This window comes from Castor canadensis, chromosome 19, assembly GCF_047511655.1.
Source record: "Castor canadensis chromosome 19, mCasCan1.hap1v2, whole genome shotgun sequence".
Classification (NCBI taxonomy): Eukaryota; Metazoa; Chordata; class Mammalia; order Rodentia; family Castoridae; genus Castor; species Castor canadensis.
The window spans coordinates 41,149,878-41,174,739 of NC_133404.1; the positions used below are offsets into that span (position 1 = coordinate 41,149,878).

Sequence of the window (24,862 nt, forward strand, 5' to 3'; positions counted from 1 at the left end):
GTGTCCCAGAGCAGCGGGGTGGCAGGGTGTGACCTGCAGTACTGGCTGTCTGCTTTCCTGCACTCTGCAGCTCTGAGGGTACAGAGAAACTCTGTCAGTCACACATTATCACCAGTGTGTTTAAATTGTTGCGTGATCTGCTGGGTGTTTTCCTGCCTTTAATTTTGTGAAAACACTGTATGCCTCCCAAAAAAAACAAGTAGTGTCCAAAAGCATGGTGGAAGTTATGGTAACCCTCCCAAGACAAGGGCCATACTGTGCTTAATTGAAATAATAAAGTGACAACTTGAGATGTGTTGAAAGGCAGCATGTCTTTAGTGGAAATTGGGTGGCATTATGGGAACAATGAATCAGGTGTCTGCCATATTGATGATAAAAGCAGAAATAAGATCTAGTTTGTGGCGAGCAGTGTTAATATGCACAATAGTCATTTTTGTGACAGTAACGTAGCCCACTCCTTGAGGTTTCAAGTCACGGATGCTCAGACCTGTACGCACAGTCCGGGTAACTAATTATGGAGACTGAACTCTACATCTCCGTTTCTCCTCCATGGCGGTCTTCTTGGGACCAGATACCTGCAGACACTGCTGTAGTCACACTCCCAATGCATTGCTGCAGAAAAGGGCTCCCCTCAGAAGGAGTGACAGTTGTGAAAAACCTGGAAATGGCTCTCTGTTGAGTGCGAGTGAGGGTCACTCTAGAGAAGTTCCCGAAGTGCAGATATTGATTTGGGGAAATGTGACTTACCAGGACATCTTGACAGGTGGTCAGACAGAAAAAAACCAGGTACAAAGAAAGATGTTTGTTGTTGTAACTTCCGTTTGGGGAAGTCTTGAGTGTGGCCTGATAAGGAAAGCTCTGGACTGAGTCAGACATCTGTCCTGTAATCCGAGCTGTGTGACACCAGGCAAGTTCCGGTCTGTTTTTCTCATCTGTAAAATAGGGTGATGTCTTTGCTCATCATTTCTGTAAGGATTAAATAAGAGACATATCTACCCCTGCCTCACCTGATGCTCAGAAAACATTCCTACTGTCTGAGAACCCTGGACTCCCCATCCTGAACTAAGCTAAACTGATACTTCTCAGCTGTGTGGTCACATCTCCAGACTGCCGTCCATTCTGCTTCCCCTGATCCATTGCCTGCCTCTCCTCTCTGGTATGGCAACTGTTGGGGTGTTCCTCATGTACTCCACTCTAGGTTATGGCACCTAAAAGGCAGGCACCAAGGCTTCCTGCCCTCTCTATGTGCCTTGCAGCACCCAAATTTGTGGAGCTTCACCGGGTCCATCTAGAAGAGCCAGGAGAAGGTGTAGGGGAGGCAGGCCAGGTCCTGATAATGCCTGTGGCTCAGGTCCCGGTGCTGACAGCACACCCCTACTTAATATCCTCAGTCCACAGGCCACTCTCAAAAACAAGCCCTTGGTCAGATTAGAGGTCACGTCCTCAGTGGGTGATCTTTCCTGACGTGAGAGTTTCCCTGAATGTGTGCTTTGAGCAGTGTGAGGCCTGTTGAGGGTGGCGGAGGAGATTGGAAACTGAACCCATGTCTCCTAACAATCAGGACCGCTGTCCTGACACACAGCCAGCAAGGGACTTCAGCCGCCCTTGACAGTGAGGTCATCAGGAGAAGAATAGAAGCACCCTGAGGCGAAACCCTGTCGGCCACGGGGGAGAGAGCTTTCCTGGAAGGGCTTCCCAGGACTTTGGGCTCCCCTGATTTTTTTTTAATTGGAGATTTAGGATTATTACTGTCATTTTTCTTTTTTGGTGGTACCGAGGTTTAAACTCAGGGCCTTGCCCTTGCTAGGTAGGTGCTCTCCACTTGAGCCACTCTCCCAGCATCCTCTGTTTTGTACCTGGGTTGCTAAGGTAAACCTCTGGACCTGGGTTCTAAAAAGGGGCAGAGAAACCGGCCAGGTCAGTGTAAAATGACAGTGTCGAGTTTGTAGAGTTAAGCGGCATCTGTTATCATCAGGACCTGTGGTCTCGTGAGGCTCCAGGAGAGTCCTGCCACAAGAGCCGAGGTGCTATTATTTTTTAGTCACAAACTCTCATGAAGATGGTCACCCACGTTGCTAGATGAGGTGGCTGTGAGCACCTGACAGAATCCTGCGGACAGATAGCTCTGTGCTGGAAGGTCCTTCATCCAGGCCACCCCATGCCTTTGAATTTCAGCAGGGAATGAATTAAAGATGGACTCCTTACTTCTGTCTAACATTATAGCATTTGTTGCCTGAATGTGCCTTCTGGTGACAGTGGAGTAATGTTCTATACACATTTAACTTAAGCACGTTCAAACTAGCAGGAGAGGGAAGAACACACGCTGGCCTCCTGGTGGCCTCTCCACTCAGAGGAGCCCTGGTCCAATTGCACATGAGCTAGGAGCCTTACTCCCTTCCAGCAGCACCAGGCCTGTGTGTCTGTCCTCTATGAGGGAGCATCTTGGCACTTAAAGATGTGTTTTTATGTCTTCCCTTTGTGTTGTGTTGTTTTGTTTTGTTTTACAACATGGCCCCAACCTAAAGGCACCAAAGCCATCTGTGCTTAGCCACAGCCATCTGCTCAGCACTGGGGAGGAACTGCCCGGACTGTACTTGAGAGACAGCATGGGGCCAGGTGTGATGTCACTTGCCTATGCTGCCAGCACTCAGGAGGCTGAGGCAGAAGCACCAAGAGTTCATGACCAGCCTGGGTTACACAGTGAGAACCTGTCTCAAAAAAAAGGACAGCGTGTTTCTTTCTAAGGGCTGTTTAGAGTGTTACTTAGCTGATAGGTGATCATTTCACCTTTTAACATGTGAACCAAGCTGCAGGTGAGGCCTGTCACTACCATGGGAACAGAATGGCCATGAGAAGAGAGCAAAAGGTGAAAAGGGAGAGGACTTGCCAGGAGTAATTCCTCTTTGCTGTCACTATTGTCTCGTGCTTGCTGAAACACCAGAATTTGGTTTGAGTGTCTGTCCTTTCTCCTGCTCATTCCAGCACTGTCTTGGATGCGTTTGTCACCAGTCCACAATAAGCAGATATCTATCAGGTGTAACTTCTAGAATGTTCCATGTTGCTGAAAAGGAGACAGCCTCAAAAATGGCCAGCGCCAGATATGCACCTGCTAACTTGGGACACTTTTAAAGCTAGAAGTTTCTGTTGCCTAGACAAACTATGCAAGCCCCACTTACATTGGTTTGGATAACGAGAATGTTTACAGGATGACTAGTTGAGTCTCGGGAATGAAAACTTCTATATGTCCTTATCCCGCTATCTTATCATCCAGATATGCTCTGGACGCAGCGGTCAAAGCCTCAGTGGAAGTGTCAGTGCCATTGCTGATCAGCAGTGTGACCATACCAAGCCATTAACTCTCTGGCCTCAGGGTCCCCAAGGTGAACGGGGTCAGGCCACTTTACAAAATTGACAGGCAAATGACATCATGTCCAAAAAGGACTTTGAGAGTTGTGAGGTACTGTGGGTGAATAGAACAGCAGCTGTGTCTCTCGTGCTCTTTGTATGAAGAAAGGGGAAATAAAGTCATAGACTCAGCCATGACCAGTTCCTCAAACAGCCCCGCCTTCCTTTGTTTAAGGGCTCCCTTAGTTGGGAAGCAGCCTTCGTGTGACACAGTCACTGAAGGAGAGAGGCCCCAGGTTCTGGGCTAGGTGACTTTGCTGTAGTAAGATTCTAGTGGCTCTTGTCTTACCCTGAATCTCATTCTTGCAGATAACTGGAGCATGGTAACTGTTTCCTCCCACAGCTCTCCTCCCTGGAAGTCCTCAACCTTAGTCTTTCATGGTCATGTAGGAAAAGCAAGACTGCTCAGTTGACCTCTTTGGGCTCCCCAGCAAGTGACCTGCCCAGCCTCCTCCTCCACAGCCCTCAGCAGATGCTGTGTTTGGGATCTTAACACCCACCCTCTCTTTCCTTTTCCATTCACAGGATCTCTTCTGTTGGTCTCTGGCTTCAGGTCGCTCTGGGAAGGAAGGACAGGTGGGAATGGAACAAATTCTACAACCCAGTTGGATTCCATGATGGGTTCTCTTGTTTGTTTGTTTCTAGTACTGGGGCCTGAACTGGGCCTACACCATGAGCCACTCCACCAGCCCTTTTTTGTGATGGGTTTTTTTCAAGATAGGGTCTCTCGAACTATTTCCCTGGGTTGGCTTTGAACCACAATCCTCCTGATCTCTGCCTCCTGAGTAACTAGGATTACAGGCGTGAGCCACCAGTGCCTGGCCCCATGATGAATTTTTTTAATACAATGCAGTAAAATGTTATCTTTATTTTCCATTGAAATTTTACTACCAAGTGTGGATTTGGTGCTTACTTCATCATCTGTTGGATGTTTTATGACCATAGCTTCAGCTAGTTTCCCTATGGCTTGGTTCCATCAAATCTAGTTCTTTTGGTTAAATTGTGTAGATCTAAATGTTTTTATGGAAACTAGATTCTTCTGCCAACTTTAGATAATACTAAATTATACCAAATGCAGTTTTAACTGTTGGCAATTTTGTTGTGAGTTAATTCTTTCTACCAGTAATAACCATTGTGAGATGGACTTATAATATGTGTTTATGTTTCAACTCATTCATTTTAAAAATTGTGATTAATATTAGAGACGGAGAAGAAAAGAGAAAACGATCTACAGTTCAAGTGACAGGGACACTCAACATCATTAGTCATAAAGGAAATACAGATCGAAACCACAGTGAGCCAGGCGGAGTAGTACACACCTATCATCACTCCAGGAGAACTCAAATTGGAGGTCACCCTGAGTTACATAGTGAGTTCAAGGCCAGCCTGGGCTACAAAGTGAGACTCTGTTTCAACTCCCACCCCCACCACAAAAAATACCCACAATGAGATACCACTTCACACCTGCTAAGATGGCTGCAGGTTACTTTAAAATGGAAAATAAGTATGGATGAGGTGGTAGAGAAATTGGGGCCCTTGTGTGTTGCTAGTGGAAAACCATGTCAGAGCAGATCACATATCATGAGATTCTGTTCACATGAAATGTGCAGCAAATGTCGATCCATGCTGAGAGAAAGCAGGTCAGTGGTTGCAAAAGGCTGAGGGGAGGGCAAATAGAGTGACCACCCAATGCACACAGGGAGTCCTTTTGGAATGATGGAATATTCTGGAACTAGATGGGTCACCCAATATTGTGAATGCTAAGTACCACTGAATTGTGTACTTCAAAATGGTGGATTCCATAGGATATAAATTTTACCTCAAAAAAGTGGTGCGGGGCTGGAGGAGTGGCTCAAGAGGTCAGAGCACCTGCCTCGAAAGTGTGAGGCCCTGAATTCAAACCCCAGTGCTGCCAAAAAAAAGAAAAAGTGGTGAGTTCAAAATTGCTACATGTCTATAAGAGCAGTGAAGATCTTAGAGCTCTGCTTTTCTAGCTGTCTGCTCTAAAGAAAGCAGCACTCAGCTGGGACGTGGCTTACACGTCATAGTGCCTGCCAAGCAAGTGTGAAGCCCTGAGTTCAAATCCTACTTCTGCAAAAAAAAAAGAGAGAGAGAGAGAGAGAGAGAAAGAAAGCAATGCTAACTCTGTAGGCAGATTTGCTTTTGGAAATACAGGTGCATGTGAAAAACTGCTGGACAAGCAGGCTGCCACTTCTGATCTGCAGTGTCATTTCATGAAGCTGAGCCTTAGGAGGCAAGTACATCCTTCGGACAAGGTGTGAAATGCTGAGCGCTGGGACCTGGGCTGGGGATGGGGGCAGCAGGAGAGGAGACTTTACAGCAAGTGGGTGGGATGTGATGGTTTGATGTGGGCTCTGGGCTACCAAAGACAAGTCCAGACTCAGACCTTAGAAGGGACATGTGTCCCCTTCTGGCTGCTGAGTACCCATTCTTCCTCTCAATGAGCACACAAATTTCCTTCAGGAACATTTTTTTTTTTTTTTTTTTTTTTTTTTTGCAGTACTAGGGTTTGAACTCAGGGCCTCCCACTGGAGCCACTCCACCAGCCCTATTTTGTGTGTGTGTGTGTGTTGGATATCTTCAAGATAGGGTCTCATGAACATTTTGCCCAGGCTGGCTTCGAACTGCGATCCTCCTGATCTGTGCCTCCTGAGTAGCTAGGATTACAGGCATAAGCCACTGATGCCCAGCTCAGAAACGTTCTTTTCTCTCTCTGCATACGGTTACTAAATCAAAGTACCCTGGCCACCCACTCTGAAGTTGAAAGCTTCCCTTTTTCCAGACACTCCACTCTTGGGACTTAACTCAAGTGGGGTAGGGGCCACTGAGGACTTCTTTCCTGGATCCTCTCTGTTCTTCATGCCTAGCTCTTGTCCATGTGGGAGCTCCCCAACATCCAGGCTGGAGTTAGGTTTTACTAGCATCCCATTGGATAGAAGCTTAAAATGCCAGGGAGTAGCTGCTAATAGGCATACTGCGAGGGTCTGTCTGGGTCATAGAGACTCAAGCACAGATAACACATCCTCTATACCTACTGTGTGCCAAGTCCCATGCCTGTGTGGTGGAGAGGTACAAGAGAGAATCAAAGGGAATAGCAGCTAAGTCTGGTTTTGCCAGCTAGCCATAATAAAGTAGCTTGCTTTACAACCAGAAAGCCAGATCCACAGAAAGAACTGGTCACCCACTGACTTAGGGCAAAGGGGAACATTAACCACTTCTGTTTTTCAACTGGTTTTTAAAGAGCCCACCACCATCTGTCCTTGCTTCTTCTGCCCAAAGGCTGTGTGTGCACATGTGTGCGGCACATGTGATGGGAGGATGTGGTAGGAGGAGGAAGGTCAGATTTTTCCTTCTGTCTTTCCCATCGTGCAGCTGTGTTAGTAAAGCCAGATGCTGATTATAAGTAGTGTAGAAGATCAGGTGAGGTGGGCCTCACTATTTTGTGGTGGTCTAGCATGTTACTTAGAAATAAGCATTTATCAGCCACAGGCCACTGTACCTCACTGGACAAAATAGCGTGCAGATTAGTGAGCAAAGAGGAGAAGACCTCTCCTGCTTCCTGGGATTGGGATGGAAGCATGCTCAGATGCTTTGGCTTTTCAGAATAACTTTTAAAATTGTGTGTACACCATGCAGATCAGTGCAGTGAAACTGTGTCTCTGTGAAACATGGAGAAAGCTGTAGCGTTTCACTCCAGGACCTGTGCTACACTGTGGCGTTAGATGGGACAGGTCAACGTTGTCCCTTATCCCCCTGGTAATATGTGTCTGTTTTGCCTCCAATCAGAACCCCTCAAACTGTCATGGAGCAAAACAAGGTGCTCCTGTAATTCATCTGGAAAATAAAATTATCTACCAAGGAAATTTTGATAAAGCATAGCAAAGCTGACCTGCTTTCTCAACTCTCAAAATGTCAGAAACTGTTAATGGCAGGAGTGTCATACTGGCACAGGGATAGACAAATGATCGGGTGAACCAGAAGAGAGAGGACAGAAGCAAATCTAATTTCACTGCGGATTGGCACATAATGATGGTGCTGGTTAGAACCCTTGCAGGATGGGTGGACTACTTCCTGAGTGAGGACGGTTAGCTCATCTGCAGAAAAAGTGAATTAGAGCTTTCCTTAGTGTCATGTTCAGAAATAAGTGGATGTAACGGTAATATTTAAAAACTATGGGTGTAATTAAAGGAAACGCTGGGGAATTGGGTTATAATTGGCTTCAAAACAACACAAGGGGCCCAAGGGGCAGAGCGCCTGCCTAGCAAGCATGAGGCCCAGAGTTCAAACCTCAGCACCTCATGAAAAACACAAACATTTGAAATAAAAATCTACCAAAGTTAACCACAAAATATAAAAATTGCATAAGGTAAAGTTAAAATATATAATGTGCTAGGAGAGATAGTTGCTTCATGTAGGGTAATAAAATAATACTTACAAATTAATACCAAATATTAAAATGGAGTAGACAAATCAAGTGATATAAACAGATAATTTATAGAAATACAAAGGCTAGTAAATGTGTGAATTAGGGAAATGCAAATTCAAATACAAAACTTTTTTACAATCATAGGTTGGATCCACATTAAGAAGCACAAATTGAGCCAGGCGCTGGTGGCTCACTTCTATAATCCTAGCTACTTGGGAGGCTGAGACTGGGAGGATCGCAGTCCAAGGGCAGCACAGCAAATAGTTGTTGAGACCCCATCTCCAAAATAACCAGAGCAAAATGGACTGGAGGTGTGGCTCAAGTGGTAGATCATCTGCTTTGCAAGCATGAAGCCCTGAGTTCAAACCCTAGTCCTACCCGAAAAGAAGAAAAGAAACAAAAATTGTCTTTTAAAGTATCCAGAATGTGTCAGTTGTTGACAGGCTGAGGGCACAGTCCTTTTTGTGTGCTGTCAGTGAGATAAAAATCGAGGCACGCGTTTGGAAGGCAGCTGGGCAGAATCTATAAAAGTTACACATCCAGCTCTCAGTTCCATTTCTCAATTCCCCCATGGTCCCACCATGTGGCTTCTCACACCGGGTCTTCAGGTTCCCAAGGAGGTGACAGAAAGCTGCCCTGTCCCTTCAGAGCCAAGCCCAGGTCTGCTCAGCAACCCTTCCACCACTTCCTGTCGGCACCCCCCACCCTCGGGCTGGCCTGGACTCACAGGGAGGGACCTGGCTCCTGACAGAGGAGGGGATGGGATGGCAAGCAGGGACAGTAATAGGTGACATTACCGGCAGCTGTATTTTCAGACAAATTATCACACAGATAGTCAAAATACGGCACATTGTCCCACGTGCCATTTTAGTGGTGTCACTTCAGAATTTGTGTGTTTATATAAATTTCACAATATTTAATCACTTGGGTCCCTAGCTTCTTCCTGGCCTAGACCTTCAATCTGGACACCTATTCTGTTTTGGGGGGTTTAATTTGTATCTTGTACTCCATAGATAAGTATATAAACATGAAAATGCACAGTAAAATCCCACCATTCATAAACATATTCCAAAATCTCAGTTTTGTGAATTCTGCTGGTTTCTTTTTTTTTTTTTTTTTCTTGCAATACCGGGGTTTGAACTCAGGGTCTCACACTTAGTGCTAGGCAGGCAGTCTACCCTAGAGCCACTCCTCCAGCCCCTGCTGTTGTATTATTATGAAGTTATTTTAAAGCCATGTTCTGTCGGTAGGTGGTATTGTCATAAATTGAAGCTTGTGGCACTTGTGCTGTGCACAGTTGACCTGACACTGATTAAACAGAGGAAGTCCCAGTGATTCTGAGACAGTGGCTTCCTGACTCTCTCACACGCATATGCTTGCATTGTGTAAGGATATTCGCTCATCTGCCTGGAAAAAATGAATGAAGTCTTTCCTTGTACTCACCTCCTCTGAGAATTTTACTCCATCCCAGTCTGAGAAGAGGGTTAAGTGGGCTGGAAAGAGGACGTTAGCCACTCGCCAGTCACGTGACAGCCAAGTTCAAATCATCATGGCATCCATAACATATGAAAGTATGAAGAATATAAAGTATATTTATATAAATCTATATTTTAAATTGGCGGTGGGGGGGAGGTGTTGAAGCAGGCTCTCACTATATAACTCAGGCTAGCCTCAAACTCTCCATCCTCCTGCCTCTGCCTTCTGAGTGCTGGGATTGCAGGCATGTTCCACCATACCTGGCTAAATTTATTCTGAAAACATATCTGTCTTTTTAGATTTGCTAAGTGAATCTGTATGCATTTCATTTTGGTACATTCTCCCCCAGAGCTTAAAGTGTATCAGGTGCCCTGGGAGTAGACCCACAGGTGAATGAGTGGTGGAAGGAGTGGGCTTGACAAGAGCTTCCAAATTAACCTGGTTGCTAGGCAGAGCTGTGCACAGAGAAGGGGTGACTGCCCCAGCTCCCTGATAGGAAATGAGCCCTGAGTAGCTGGCCAAGGGGACCTTGGGATGACACAAAGGATCTCAGACAGAAAACTGAACACAGTCACCTGTATGTGAGGGATGTCCATTGGAGGGGGCATTGGGCCACCATTTTTGCTTACCAGAGTTTATACAGGTAGTTCAGTGAGCACCAGGGAATGGCCAGTCTCCTAGGCCCAACTAGGGACCCGTGCAGAGGAGAGCCTTAGCCGGTGGCAGCATAAGATCCTCCCTCCATTTACAGGTGCACAGTGGAGCAGGTGGGACCAAGACAGAACTGGGAGCTTCATGGGGGCTGTTGCCACGATCCAGAGGAGGCAGCAGGGCCTTGAGTCAGGAGCATGATATCATATGGGAATCTGTGAGCAGCTAGAAGGAAATTCTGTCAAGTTCTTCGTCCTCCTTTCTAAGATTATCTTTTTGTAAACAAGATCAAAAGGCGGCCGTGTGAAGATGGGACCCGTTGTTCTGACACTCTTAACCTCAGCGTATTTCTAGTTTTCATTTTATTGTAAGCAGAAAGTTCGGGTTTTCCTCTAAAAGTGATCAGCATTTTGGTTTCTTGGACTTTCTCCTTCTATACACAGTGGTATTAATTATGTAGCTAAGTATCAGATGGTGTTTAGTTGTCCACTTGACATTATTGTGTTTTGTGTTGTGTTTGTTTTTTCAGACAGCATCTCACTAGGCTGGCTTCAAACTCACTACACAGCTGAGACTGGCCTTAAACTTACTCTCTTCCTGCCTCAGCCCCCCAAGCACTGGGATTATAGACATGCGTCACCATGTCTGGTGTCCAACTGACATTATTTGTATAAGGTCGCTTTTGTTACTGTCATCATCGACAAAGCTCTTACAAATGCTTTTATCTGCTTTCCAAATGCCACAGCTTCTGCACTTATCTCAACACCTGTGGTGGTGTGCCAACAAGTTTGTGTCCTTTTGGTCTTAAAATACTCTTGCCTCTCCTCTCCACCCCAAAAAGGGAAGCTTGTCTAGGAACTGGCTTCACTTCTCTTAACTTTGTGTAGATTCAGTTACTCACAAGTGAGTAAATGGAAAAGGGCTTCTGGGATATCTGGGTCCAAGAGAAATGATAGGCATGAATTGCAAATAGTTTAAGGTAAATTATAAATAAAACGTCATTGTGGCATAATACAGAGAGGAGAGATTGATGTCATGACTTATGTTATGGAACTCTAGTTTATGTAGGACACTCGTCCTGGCCAACCATCAAGCATGGGCAGAAAGCCATGAGGGAGAAACCAGTAGCAGTGCCAGTAGACGGGACGGCCAGTACTGGGCTGGAGCCATCCTCGTTTCTGAACTGACACTGTCTCCCAGTCATTCTAGGTTGTCACTTGCATTTCCTACCAGAGCTCAGGGATGTGGCTTCACAAAGGACAGTTGAAAGAAAGGCATCGTGCCCTGCCTGGGCTGGCATGGCTTACCCTCCATTCCTGCTCTGCCCTTCTAGAACATTCTCCTCGGCGGTACTTCCCCACCCCACACCCCAAGGAACCTACTGCAACCCCTCCCAGCATCACTGAGAGCTGCAGGTTGGCTAATGGAGGAACCACTGCAGCTGCAGCCTGTCTTGCTGGGAAGAGGAGGAAGTGAGGCTGTTTTATATACATTAGCTCATCTGATGAGAACCAGGTCAACCCATAGTGTTAGAATGTGTTCAAAACATATTACTTGCTTTCTTTTTACCCTATATCAAGGAAATAAGCTGTATTGAATTATTTAACACCTTAAATTTGAAGTCCCATCTCTATAGCATGTCCTGGTTGATTTCTGAAGCCGATCTGATGCAGAATGTATTAATAAATAGGCAAAGGCGGAAAATCAAGGGTATAAGGTAATAAAAAAAAACCCTCATCTTTATTCTTAGTCTTCAGAACATGTTGGGAAAAGACTAACAGGTCAGTAGGTTTGTTCAGGAGTGGGGAGAATTGACCTCTTCTCTCCTTCATTCTCAGATACATTCCACCCTTGATCTGGGGGAAGAGTGGACACATGCAGACGGCCTTGTACGGGAAGATGGGAAGGGTGAGGTCGCCACATCCATACGGGCACCGGAAGTTCATCACCATGTCTGACGGAGCCACTTCCACGTTTGACCTCTTTGAGCCCTTGGCCGAGCACTGTGTTGGAGGTGAGCACCTGTAGCTTGTGGGTTTGGGCTCGTGCTCAGAGAAAGAGCACTGGCCAGTGGGAAGCATGGTGTAAATGCTTGGCCACCCACTGTCCCGATGCATCCGGGGACCAGAAGTCCCCTGAGATTCACCACTCAGGAGTGACTCACAAGGCTTAGCTCCAGTGTGCACTCGCTGGTCCATGCAGAGCTCTCCAGAAGACACGGTAGAGAAGTTTTGTAATCCACTCATGAAATAAGAAGTCTGTTTTAAAGGGACAGGAAGACCTTTGGAGCCAGGCCTCTGAGGACCAGGCCTTGAGTCAGTGTCAGGAACACAGTCTGGACTATTCTACATGTTTTATAGCTGCTGTTTTCTCGGTGGCTCCGTGAGGTTTGTGTTTTATCATCCCCACTCTACTGATGGGAAAACTGAGCTTGGAGAAGCGTTGCTTGAGAGGCAGTATATAAAGGCTCTCAGATGCCTTGTTGGACAGAAAGACTCATTATCACCATGGGTCAGGGACGCCTATTTCTGAGAAACAAATCAATTTCTCGTGCATCTAAAATTTGACATTGTTCTACCCAAACTATAGAATAAATACTCATTATAAAATGTTTCTTAATGGAGGCTTTTGAGGAATTAGAGTTCAACACAGCACCCTACCAGAAGTGAACGTGTCTTTTCTTATTCAAAAGCACCCAGTTGGTTACAAGAGTGTGCCAGTCATGTGTGGGTACATTCCATAAGCATATGTATTTTAACTCTCACTTGACATAACTACAACCACTGAGTAGCTGCTAACAAAGGCCTTATTTATTTATTTATTTATTTATTTTTGGCAGTACTGGGGCTTGAATTCAGAACCTCACACTAGCTAGGCAGGTGTCCTACTGCTTGAGCCACTCACAAAGGCCTTATTTTATGCTTTTCTGTGCCTGGAATGCTCGGCCCCAGACCTTCATGTGGCTGCCTCCTCCTTGTCCTTCAGGCCTTAGCTCAGACATTGTCAAGAGTCCCCCGACTCACCCCACTAACATTTCCTTGCCAGGAGCTCCACCACGCCTCCCCACATCAGTTCTTATGCCACCTGTCACTCTGCACTTAGGCATGTGGTTGCCCGTTGTCTATTGGCTGGGGTGCAGGAGTCCCCCAAGTACAGAATGGTGGGCTCCCAGCAGACAGTCATGGAAGGAACGAATAAGTGCACAGGGCAGGAGTTCATATTGTGTTTGTAAATCTTGTAGCTGGCCTTTCAAATATTTATCTCTCTGCCATAATCAGTGAAATGTTTTCCTTCTCTTGTTCCTAATGTTTTGACTTCTTCTACCATAAACCATGAAGTTTAGTCTCAACTGTCTGCTTCTCCCACTGGGATGGAGGCAGGGCAGCTGGACATGGAAAAGCTATGATTCTTAGTGGCATTTATCTGCATCTTTCCATCACCTCTGTTTCCAAAAAGAATGGATGAGGATGATTCAGGAAAGGCAGTATCTGCCCCCAAGAAATGCTCTAAGAAAAGTGGTCCTCTTCTCCCTTTTCTACCACAAAAGGAATCAGTCTTCAAGGCAGAAAGTAGAGATAATACAGAAACATTTAAAAGAGAAACACAAGACTCACCCATAATCCCACCACCCAACACACCTTGATTCATCAGGACCTCTTTGTCCACCTGTAGATGATGTCACCATGGTCATCTGCCCTGGAATTGCCAATCACAGTGAGAAGCAGTACATCCGCACCTTCGTTGACTATGCCCAGAAGAACGGCTACCGCTGTGCCGTGCTGAACCACCTGGGCGCCCTGCCCAACATCGAGCTGACCTCTCCTCGCATGTTCACCTATGGTAAGCCTGGGGCCTGGCCAAGTAGAGGCCCCCTCTGTCCTCACTGACAGTGCCCTGCTACTTCTGCCACCTTGTGTTGTAAAAGTGTAGAATGTATGGCCATCTGAGAGAGATGGTGGAGTCCGCGGGTATCACAGCAGCCAGCTTGGACTGGGAGCTTATGTGCCTGCTCAGAGTAACTTTGGAGAGGGTACTGCAGCCACGCCACAGACAGAAACTGGAGGTCTTGCCCAAGGCTCCTGCTGGTAGGTGCCAGCTTGGGGCTGGAAGCCAGGCAGATCGGTAGCTAAACTTCCGCCCTCCACCACCAGGCCATCCTGATGCCCACACCTCAACTCAAGACTTGTGTCTGGCAGACCACAAGACTCAGCACAGGAACTCAGTGGGAAGGGAATTAGCACATTAGCAACTTTGTGGATTTTCACGTTTCCTTAAGGACAGGAATTGGCTCCATAGCCAGGCAAATGCTTCTTTTTTTGTTTTGTTTGTGGTACTGGGGTTTGAACTCAGGGCTTTCGCCTTGAGCCACTCCACCAGCCCTTTTTGTATAGGGTTTTTTCAAGATAGGGTCTTGAGAACTTCTTATCTGGGCTGGCTTTGAACTGAGATCCTCCTGATCTCTGCCTCCCGAGTAGCTAGGATTACAGGTGTGAGCCACCGGCACCCAGCTAAATGCTTCTTGACTCTAGTGCAATCTGGTGTTAGCTAAGACTCTGGCCTATGCACTGTTCATTCTCAATTCTCATTATCTCTGCACACATAAGTAACAAACACAATCATCGGTGCATCTGTATGCACGAACATCGGAGATGCTTACAACCAAATAAATTGTAATGTGTTTTAATGGAAAACTACTGAAAGTTATAGTTACGATCTTACCACAGCTATAATCTTCTATTGCTTTATCCTCTACCCTGTGTTTATCTATTTTTTTATTATTTAGTTTCATATCATGTGTATTGTGGTGACCTATTTAAATATAACCCTATAGTCACTGTATTTAATTGTGTTAAGAGTTGCCTGTATTACTCTGGTATAGTTTGTTTAATCATCCCTCTTTGTAGGGCATGAAGGTTATTTAAAGTTTTTCAGCATTTGAAATAATGACGCGTAAATGCCTTGTACATGAGCACTTTTTCTTTAATGGCCTGGCTGGAGTGAGTTTCCAGTGGAATAATGGAGTTGACATTTTTGTGCGTATGTGTACATATTGTCAGTCTGTCCTCACAGGACCATTCAGCTTACGCTGCCATAGGTGACACTCAAGGGTGAAAGGGCAGGCCACAGGTAAGGGAGCGGGAATGTGCACACCTGCTTTGTGCTGGGCATGGGCTGTGCACCCTGAGTCGGTGTCCTCCCCTGCACTCAGCTCACACCACAGACCCCCACCTCACAGACTCCTCTGTCCAACAGTCAATCAGTATCTCAGAGACATAGGTGAATATCCAGACTTACAGGTCACACTAGCAAATGAGAAGTCGTGAGGACGTGGCAGGAAGAGTTGGATCCAATCACTTCTCAGCCTTTTGGCTAAAATAAGTGAAGAAGTGGATCCAGAAGGTGGCGAGGCAAAATCTAACGCAAATGAGAACTGCGGAAAATAATGTACTATCTGAAGCTGGACAAAAAGCTCCGTCCATCCAAGTAGAGGAGGAGGAGGCCGGTGGAGACCCGGGACACTGCCTAGCAGCAGTGTGACAACCCGCAAGGCAGGAACACCAGGGAGGGCTTCATGGCGCTGCCACAGTGCTCATGTCTCCCGGAGACTTCATCCCCCCTACCTCCACGCCAGCCCAGGAGACAGTAAACCTCTGATAAGGACACTGGGGCACAAGAGCCAGGTCATTTGGGTAGGGACAGCCAGCCAGTAAGCAGAAGAGCTAAGGTAGGAACCTCAGAGTCATCTTGGCACTGGTGGAGTGTCTGGATCTGTGAGGAGCTGGCCCTCGGCCCCAGAGGGCTCTGGGAAGGAGACAAAGGGACCAGATTGAAGCCATGACCAAGTTAGGGGAGTCTGAGGGGAGAGGGCAGAGAGGAGCAGGTTCCATGTGGGAGGTGCTCACAGAGGGGTCCCCAAAGAGAAGGCTGCAGACAAGATACCCAGCACTACTAGACTGGCCATGTGGCCTGGGGCAGTTAGCTTAACCTCCTCCCATGTTCTTTAGTGACAGTGTCAGGCGCCACAGTTAAATGCAGGTCACTGGGATGTGGCAGCCAGTTGAGGGATTAGTGCATGGACAGTCCACATTCATTGAAGCTTAGATTTACTTTATTTAAATACTTGGAGTTGTGTTAATGTTGGTGAGGGATTAGCCGTGCTCTGTGTGACCCAGGTAGACAAGACGGGCTCTGAGGGGGTAGGCTTTAATAAAGGATTACTGTGCACGTGATGAGTGCACTGAGAGGTCCTGTGATCAGCAGCTGGGAAACAGCTGGCTCTGGAGGAGGGAGGTGCGCGGAGGAGCCCGATTCTCCTGGGAAGAAGCTGGGTTGGGCTGTCAAAGCTGAGCTGGGAAACAGGGTCTCATAAACAGTTGGCACCCGTGAACACCGGAGTGGGCCCTGGGGAGGACTGTCCAAGCAGAAGAACAGCAGCATGGCCCCTTTTACAAGCATGGAGTGGGGGCTGGGGATGTAGCTCAGGGGCAGAACACTTGCCTGGGTTCGATCCCAGGCAAGAAAGCAGAAAACAAAGAGCTTGGTGCATTTGAGCAGCAAGTTAAATTTGAGCATGAAACACCTGTGGGCATGAGGTAGGGCCTACTAGGGAGAGTTTCTGCCTCTTGTTTTAAAAAGTAATTTCACTACCACCTATATTTGTTGTTGTTGTTACGTTTTTGTCGCGACAGAATTTTACAAGAAAATTCCTATGGTTTGTTATACTTTAATTAATGTTCCAGAAGGACAGAAAAGATGGATGGTTTTTCTGACTGTGGTATTTAATTTTGTGTGTGTATTAGTACATCTTTTAACCCCAAGAGATAAGGCCAAACAAATGTGACTGTAGGCTAGGAGAGGTAGCTCATGCCTGTAATCCCACCTACTCAGGAGGCAGAGATCAGGAGGATTGTGATTTGAGAACAACACCAGCAGGCAAAAAGTTAGCGAGATGCCATCTCAGCTAGTAAGCTAGGCATGTTGGTACACATCTGTAATCCCCGCTATGTGTGAGGCATAAGTAGGAAGACCATGGTCTATTCCAGCCTGGGAAAACCCTATGCAAAAAATAACTAAAAGTAATAAAAGACTGGGGGGTGTGGCTCAAGTGGTCAAGCACTTCCCTAGCAAGCACAAAGCCCTGAGTTCAAACTTCAGTACTGAGGGAAAAAGTGATTATAAAGAGGTATAGAATCCAGAATTGAGACATTTTATTGAAATCTGAAGTATAAGACATTGACAACTCAGAAGATGATAGGGAGAAAGAAAGCTCTACTGGTTTTCAGTTTTAAATGACCTATCTTTCACAAATAGCTCCCTGGACTGGTGAATTAGAGTCCCTTTTAATAAAGGTGGTCTGGTGGTTAGAGCACCAGGTTTGTTGCTTTTGACCAGTAAACTGAGGCAGCTTGGCTGGAAAACCTTTGTCAAGGCTCATCTATATTAAACTCGTAAATGTGTTAGCTGTTCGTGTCTAGGCTTTATATCCTTATGTATAAATATATTTGTAGAATTTTGTTTCTATACCCAATTTTTTTTTAATTTGTGGGACTCAGGGCCTTGCATTTGCCTAGTGCTTAAGCCACCATCCCAGTCCTTTGGCTTTCAGTTTGTTTTTCAGGTAGGGTCTTGCACTTTTGCCCAGGCTGGCATATGGCTGTGATCCTCCTACATCTGTCTTCCAAGTAGCTGGGATTATAGGCATGTACCACCACATCTGGCTTCATGGTTAATTTTTAATTACTGTTGCTGTGTGATGTAGACTAATAATCTGACAGGGCTAACCCTGAGTCATGGCTTCTTTGGGGTATATTTTTGTCTCCCCACCTTTTTCTTTCTATCCATTGAACTCTGTTCTGTTTTTAATTTCTTCATCAGACAAGCTGGAGGTTATGCTGTGGAAACAAACAGCTCCCAAAGCTCATTGGTTTAAAACAAAGATGTATTTCTGCCTCACACTACACATTTATTGTGTGTAGCCAGGGCGGGGAAGAGGGTGGTGGTGGTGAATCCCCATCCTTACTGTCCTCAAGCAAGGGCCTGTGCTGGAGGACAAGCCACCAGCTGGAACACTGCCAGGTTCACAGAGTTGGAAATAGCCTGGCTCTGGGAGCTTCTCCTGGAAATGGCGGAAGTCATTCCTGTCACAATCTGTTGGCCAAAGTACCCAGCACAGCCAAGCCCAACTTCAGCGGGGCGAGGGGAGTGCCACCTTCCCAGGAAGGGCGAGGAGATATTGGCAGACTGCAGTGTATCACTATTTTTAATAGGAATTTTCATTTCTACATTAGGTTGGAGGATTTCTTTTTGTGGTACTAACATTCCTCTTCCAGGACCGTGGTACTTTCCAAGACTTCATAAAGACTGGTTGGTTCTGTGTAGGTCAGGGGTTCCAACAGCAGAAGCCCCCTGGGAATTTCCAAAAGATCCCAGGGCCTGGCCAGCTCCTGGGGCTCCTGTGGTACAACCAGGATTTTCAGAGCCACAGACATAAGTCTTGTCCATGTTTCCTCTTTAGTTTAGTTTTATTTTTTATTATAGAAATTTTCAAAATATGCAGAAAAAGGGAGCTTAATGGAGTGAATCCAGAATAACTCCTGCATGCTAACACCCCGCCTCAAGAACCATTCAACTCATGACCAATCTGTTTCTTCTGTACACCACCCCTTCCCACAGCCCCTCTCAGAGATTGTTTAGAAGCAAGTCCCAGTCATCTGGTCATCTCTTCAGTGACTGTGTCAGTGCACATTGCTGTGATACACACTCTTCACAAACTGCTTTAATTTGTTTGAACTGTAACAAAATGCCATAGCCCAAGTGACTTACACAACAGAAGTTTATTTTCTCACAGTTTTTGGAGCTAGGAGTTCGAGATAAAGATGTCAGCCAGCTTGGTATCTTCTGCAGTCTCTCTCCTTGGCTTGCTGACTGCCACCATCTTGCTGGGTGTCCACATGGTTCTCTTTCTGTGTGTCTGTGAGTGCTGTATCTCTGTGTCCTAATCTCTTAAGTTAGTTACATTGGATTAGGGTCCATCTGAATCACCCCATTTTAACTTAATTGCATCTTTTAAGACTCCAACTCCAAATCCAGGGATATTCTACAGTACCGGGGTAAGGACTACAACATGTGAACCTGGGGGACATAGTTCAGCCTTTACCTAAACACATGCACAATGGTATCATCACATTAAAGCTGAACTCCTTGAAAGAAGTAGCCCCCCCAGCTGCCTTCTTTCCTTCACTTTTCTCTTTAATTAATTTGTTCAAGTTAGGGTCCAAGTCGGGTCCCTGTGCTGCAACTGGCTGATAGCTTCATCTTCCCTCACTTTTGTCAGGGCCCCAACCAAGTCATCCTTCTTCATGTGGAGTGATCAGATGTGACATTAGGGGCTCTCTGGATCCCTAGGACATGCTAGAGCCCATGAGTCAGGCTGCCTGGTCCCACCTTGAGCATCTCTGTGCACCATATGAGCACCAAGTACCAGCCTGGGCAGTCCCCAAGTACAGAGGGCCTTACATTTAAGGCCCTTTTGTGGCCTTCACTTGGCTTCTCCCTGTCATTTGGGTCTCAACCAAGATGTCATCTTCTCAGAGAGCCCTTCAGGACGCCTGTCCCCCGTGCAACGTGGCCCCACCCCCACCCCAGGCATTTGCTGTCCAGTGCCCCTCTTGATATCCTCCAAGGTACTTAAGACTTGAAGTTATAAATGGGTTTTGGTAATTTTTGAAATTATGTATTGGTTTGCATGTTTATTGCCTCTCTCTCCATCCCAGAAGTCCACTCCATGAGAGCAGGTTGTCTCTGTGCTTCCTGCTGTAGGCCCCAAGTGCCCAAAATCCCACTTGGCCGATACAAAGCGCTCCCTCTCCGTCAGAGACCACTGAATGCTGACTGACTGAGGACTCAGGCGGTAGACATGAGCAGCACTTTGTGGCTATACGATTACTCTTGACGAGCAAACACATCTCAAGTAGGCATTCCTGAGTCACGAGTCCTCCCTGTGCAAAGCGTCTCTCTCTTGAGTGGAGGCCAGGCTTTGGAGGTTGCTGCAAATGTCCCTTTTGACTTTCTGGAACAGTGATCTTGACCAGAAGAAAACGGAAGAGGGTGTTGACATAAAGCCCTTCTTTTCCTGTTAGGCAACCCCCACTTTCTGAGAAAATTAGAAATTCAATCTGTAAAGCACTAGTCCCCATTTCTGGCCAGCACTGCTGATGTGATTAGATGTGTTTGCACAGAGATCTCTTGTACAGAAGCACTTCCTGAGTGGGTACTTATGTGTGCTCAGAGTCCTTGCAAAAGCAATTCATGTCCATTGCAAGAACAGTGTCATCTCTCACACTAAGGAGGGCGACTGTGCAGAATCTAACTCCATCCTTACTATCCCAGAGGTAGGGATCAATTACTGTCCCCTACTCCTTGGGCTCAGGGAGGTTTGTCCCTTGCCTTGAGTCATGTGATAGGCGAGTCACAGAACCAGCATTCAAGTTCAAGTTCAAACTATGGTTCTCAACCCCAGCCCAATAACCTCCTCTGTTCTATTTCCATTAGAATGTAGAGTAATGGGAACGTGTGATCATTTAAAAGGTTTTTCCACACGTTGGTGGTAGTGGGCCTTGCTGTTTTTACTGAGAGCTGTCACACGGCATTTACTGTATGCTCAGCTCTGTCCTGAGCACCTTATATGCCGTGGTAAACCAGTCATCCCCTCTCACAGACGAGGGGACTGAGGCCCAGTGAGATTGAATATCTTGCTGCAGATCACAAAATTGACAAGTGGACAGCTCAGGTTTCAATGCCAGGCAATGTGGCTGTCCATCTGAAAGTCCATGCTCCTGAGCAGTGAACTGCAGGACCTCCCCATGGAAATATCCTGCCTATACTTCCAAGGAGTAAGGGGAGAGCATCCAGGACTTCTCAGGGGCACAGCAGTGTGCCTGGTGGGTTTAGTCTCTGGTCTTTCATTCATCTCATCCTGCACCCTTCAGACATGGATGGAGGCAGCCCCTACAATGAAAATACAGGTGTGAGTTCAAGTCCCTGTCTTTAGGAAGCTCTTAGTCTGTAAGGAGCAGCTGGGCAGAGCTGGGTGGACAGCCTCAGTAAGTCTACACTTATTCACTCAGTTTGTCCAGAAAGAGTATTTACCAATGGCTGCCTTTTCAGGGACAGAGCCAGGTCTTAGTTTTTAACCATATGTTATTTTTTTAATTTATCTCCCACATCTGTACATTACTTAGACAGACCTGCGTAGGGCATAGAGTATTTGAATACCGAGAGAGTAGAGAGCAAGAATGTCTCATGAGAAAACGCAGCAATATAAAAATCTGCAGCCGAGTCCAGCAAGCACTGGAAAGTGACAATGACTGTGTTCATTATTAGGTCTTTACCCTGACTTTTTGCTTTCTGTGAACCAACTGAGAGCAGCTAAGGCAGACGTTTACTTGAACAGTTAAACACCCTTTCCTCATCAGCTGTGCTCACACAGCCGACCTCACATGAACTCTGAACTTGGCCAGAACCAGTTCCTGTTGAGGGTAGACGTCTTCCTTGCTCAGCTGAGTTATGGGTCTGTGTAGCAGCGGCCAGGCCCTGAGTTAGTCTGAAGGCTGTAGCGCTTTCTTTCCACTGCATGACCTTCAGGACTGGCCTCCTGCCAAGTCTGGTCAAGTCCCAACCACCAGTTCAAAGCAACTGGCTGCAATACTCAGAGTCAATGCATTTTTGGTTCTTCTTCTTTTTGTTTTTTGTTCATTTGGTTGGTTTTTTAGTAGTTTGAGTGATCAAATCCAGGGTCTCACACATGCTAGGCAAGCGCTTTATCACTGAGCTACCTCCCAGGTCCAGAGTCAACTCTTTTTTTGTGTGTGTGATACTGGGGTTTTGAACTCAGGGACTCAGATTTGCTGGACAGGCACTCTATCACTCGATGCCCAGCCCCAGCTCAATTCTTAAGAGATGGCACGGGTACATGCTCTGTTAACTATCTCTTAACCTTCTAAAGTTCTTTATTTCTTTAAAAAAGTCCTCTGCTTACCTCAGTATATTCTATAGATATTTTTAAACTAGAAAATAGAAAATATTTTTTCTTTTAATGTATTCAATGACATTAGCTGAGCCGACCAAAAATAAAATGTGAACCTGTTAGGATGGCCAGAATTGAACTGAGGGCCTACACCTTGAGCCACTCCACCAGCCCTTTTTTGTGATGGGTTTTTTTTCAAGATAGGGTCTCTCAAACTGTTTTCCCGAGGTTGGCTCCAAAAAGAGATCCTCCTGATCTCTGCCTCCTGAGTAGCTGGGATTACAGGCATGAGCCACTGGCGCCCAGCTATGTCTTTTAAATTTCTTATTGAAACCGAATCTGATCAGATATCCGACTATATCGTGTGGACGAGGCCAATGACACTTGGAAAGGACAATGGAGCAGTCTTGAAGTTGTGCCTGATCTTTTATCGGGACGCCCCAGCAGCAGACACATTGGCTTATTCTTTATTGACCTCAACTGATTTTCTAACCAGGCAGTATTTTGGAATGTGAGCGATGCTATAGGGACAGAAAATTCAGGAAACTTCTTCTCGGTCTGTCTGTGGCTAAATGCCTTATAAGCCAGCAGCCCAGTGAAGATGTTCAGAGCAAACTCTTAACTGGAAAGCCAGGTGTGGTGGTGCACACCTGTGGTTCCAGCTATGCCAGAGGCGTCAGTAGAAGGATCATGGTCTAAGACTGGCCTTAAACAAGAAGTGTGAGACTGTGCCTGAAAAATAACTAAAGCAAAAAGGGCTGGGGGTGTGGCCCAAGTGGCACAGTGCTTATGCAGCAAGCATGAGGCCCCTGAGTTCAAACCCCAGTACTGCCAAAAAAATAAATAAATAAATTGTAACTGGATCAAATCCATCAGCCAGCATGAGCTGAAAACCAGAGTTTTCTAGCTGGGGTTAATCTGGCCTCATCTTCATTCCTTGATGTTTTATGACCAGAAAAATGACAGTGGGTCCTATGAGTTTGATCTTGATTTGAGGAGAGAAGACATTTAGGATTTTAAAAAAGTCTCTCTATAAAAATAGCCTGACTTTGAGCCCCATAAAGTGACTGTGCTCTTTAGGTTTATGGACCTCCTAAGAACTTAGCGCCCTCTCCTCTGACCAAAACACCAAGGTGGGCGTCTCAGCATTGAAAATGGGCCAAAAAATTGCTTCTCTCTCTTGCTCGCTTCTCTTTCTCTCTTTCTTTCTTTTTTTCTCTTTGAGACAAGGTCTCACTATGTAGCCCCAGCTGGCTTCAAACTCACAATCCTCCTTCTTCAACTTCCGGTGTGCTGGTTTTATAGGTGTATTGCACCACACCTGGCTTAAAATTGCTTTTTGTGAGCTTGAACAGTGATGAAGTGAACGCTTCCCTTATTTCTAAGCTCTTGACCTTTTTGACATTGGACACCAGGTAGACAGGAAGTTCATGAAATCACACCATCGTATTTAAAGAGCTCAGGGGAGGAGCTCTTTAATCTCCGGTTGAGTTTAACATTGGATTTTTTCCCCCCATTTTTATTAGGATATATGTGTTGTACAGGGAGGATTCATTGTGACAATTCTGAATGGGCTTAAATTGTACATTGGTTAGATCACTCCCATTACCCCCATCAACCCCCTCCCCGCCCCACTTAAGACACTTGCAAGAGGCTTCATAGTTCTGTTTCATATTTCCTCCCCTTCATCGCCTCCATCCACCCTCCCACTCCCTCTGTACCTAGTTTACAGTCCTGCCTTTCGTTACTAGTTCGAAAGTCAGTGTTCAAAGGAGTTTCTCAATGTATCCCCGCTGTGAGTATACTTTACTTTGGTCAGTTCAACGCCTTCCATTACTCTCCCTTACCCCTTCCCTCCCACACCCGTTATTCAGTAGCTTTCAGTACATGCCACTATGTCCTCTACCTGCACAGATGTGATGTATTTCAATATTGTTGAAGCTCCATCGTTCTCTTTTCCTTTCTAAAGTATCTTTTGGAACATCAAGCCTTGTTTAGAGGGAAGAGAGAAGGGCTCGCTCTGTCCCTAGGATGCCCATATAATTTAGCATCCAAGTTGGGACACTTCTGAGAGGAAAAGGGACCTTATCAATAACCACATCAGAACAGAACTTTCTCAGGCAAACTGGAATGTGTGGTCACCTGACTTACACCATTCCATAGCGGTTTCCATGCTCCGAGACACCTTGTCATAAGGAGTTGCTGACAACAAACTTTTTTAGTGTTTGTTTGCTTGCAGTGCTGGGCTCAAATCCAGGGTCTCACCCATACCTGAGCTACACCCCAGCTCCAGAAACTTCTGTCTTGTTTCTACTGTTCAATCTATCACATCTTTGATTAGATTGTGAACCGGGATATTTCTGTAAGATTCTCAGATCTACCACTTGAATAGTGCACACTCAACATGGGGTTGTATTCATGAGGCAGACTGACAACCGCGGGTCTCGTTGCCTCTGCTTGAAGCCGTCAAGCAGAAGAACATGGGGTGAGGAAGGGGGAGGAGCAAGGGGAAGGGAGAGAGAATGTGAAAGCAAAGGTGATGAAGTTGCAGCCGCTCTGGCATCTTAGACACCTGGCAAGAGCTCCTGCTGAGAGCTGGCAGCTGGGAGCTCCAGGAAATGTGACTGGCAGGTGGTAGCATCCAGAGCAGAATTGGGGGCCTGCAGTGATGGGTCCTGTGCTGTCAGAAGGGGCTCAAATGTGCAAGCCTTCAGCCAGGTCAGTGTTAGGCATTTGGCTCCTGGGGAGGCAGAGCTAAAGGTACCCTTTAGTCTCAGAGATAAACTAATGGGATGGGCAGAGGGAGGGACTCTCTCTTGATTTCTACAGCTATTTTCTCCCCGAGTGACTCAGTGTAC

The 24,862-nt window shown here is 46.2% G+C and overlaps 1 protein-coding gene across 6 annotated transcripts in view; it reads left to right on the forward strand.

Moving 5' to 3' along the window:
* Abhd2 (abhydrolase domain containing 2, acylglycerol lipase) overlaps nt 1-24,862 on the forward strand; it is a 91,405-nt gene that overhangs the window by 41,163 nt on the left and 25,380 nt on the right. For all 6 annotated transcript variants that reach the window (XM_074061680.1, XM_020165479.2, XM_020165477.2 and 3 more), the window contains 2 exons: nt 11,818-11,993; nt 13,652-13,819. In XM_074061680.1, the coding sequence (XP_073917781.1) occupies nt 11,818-11,993; nt 13,652-13,819 (344 nt within the window). The remainder of the gene's footprint in view (nt 1-11,817; nt 11,994-13,651; nt 13,820-24,862) is intronic.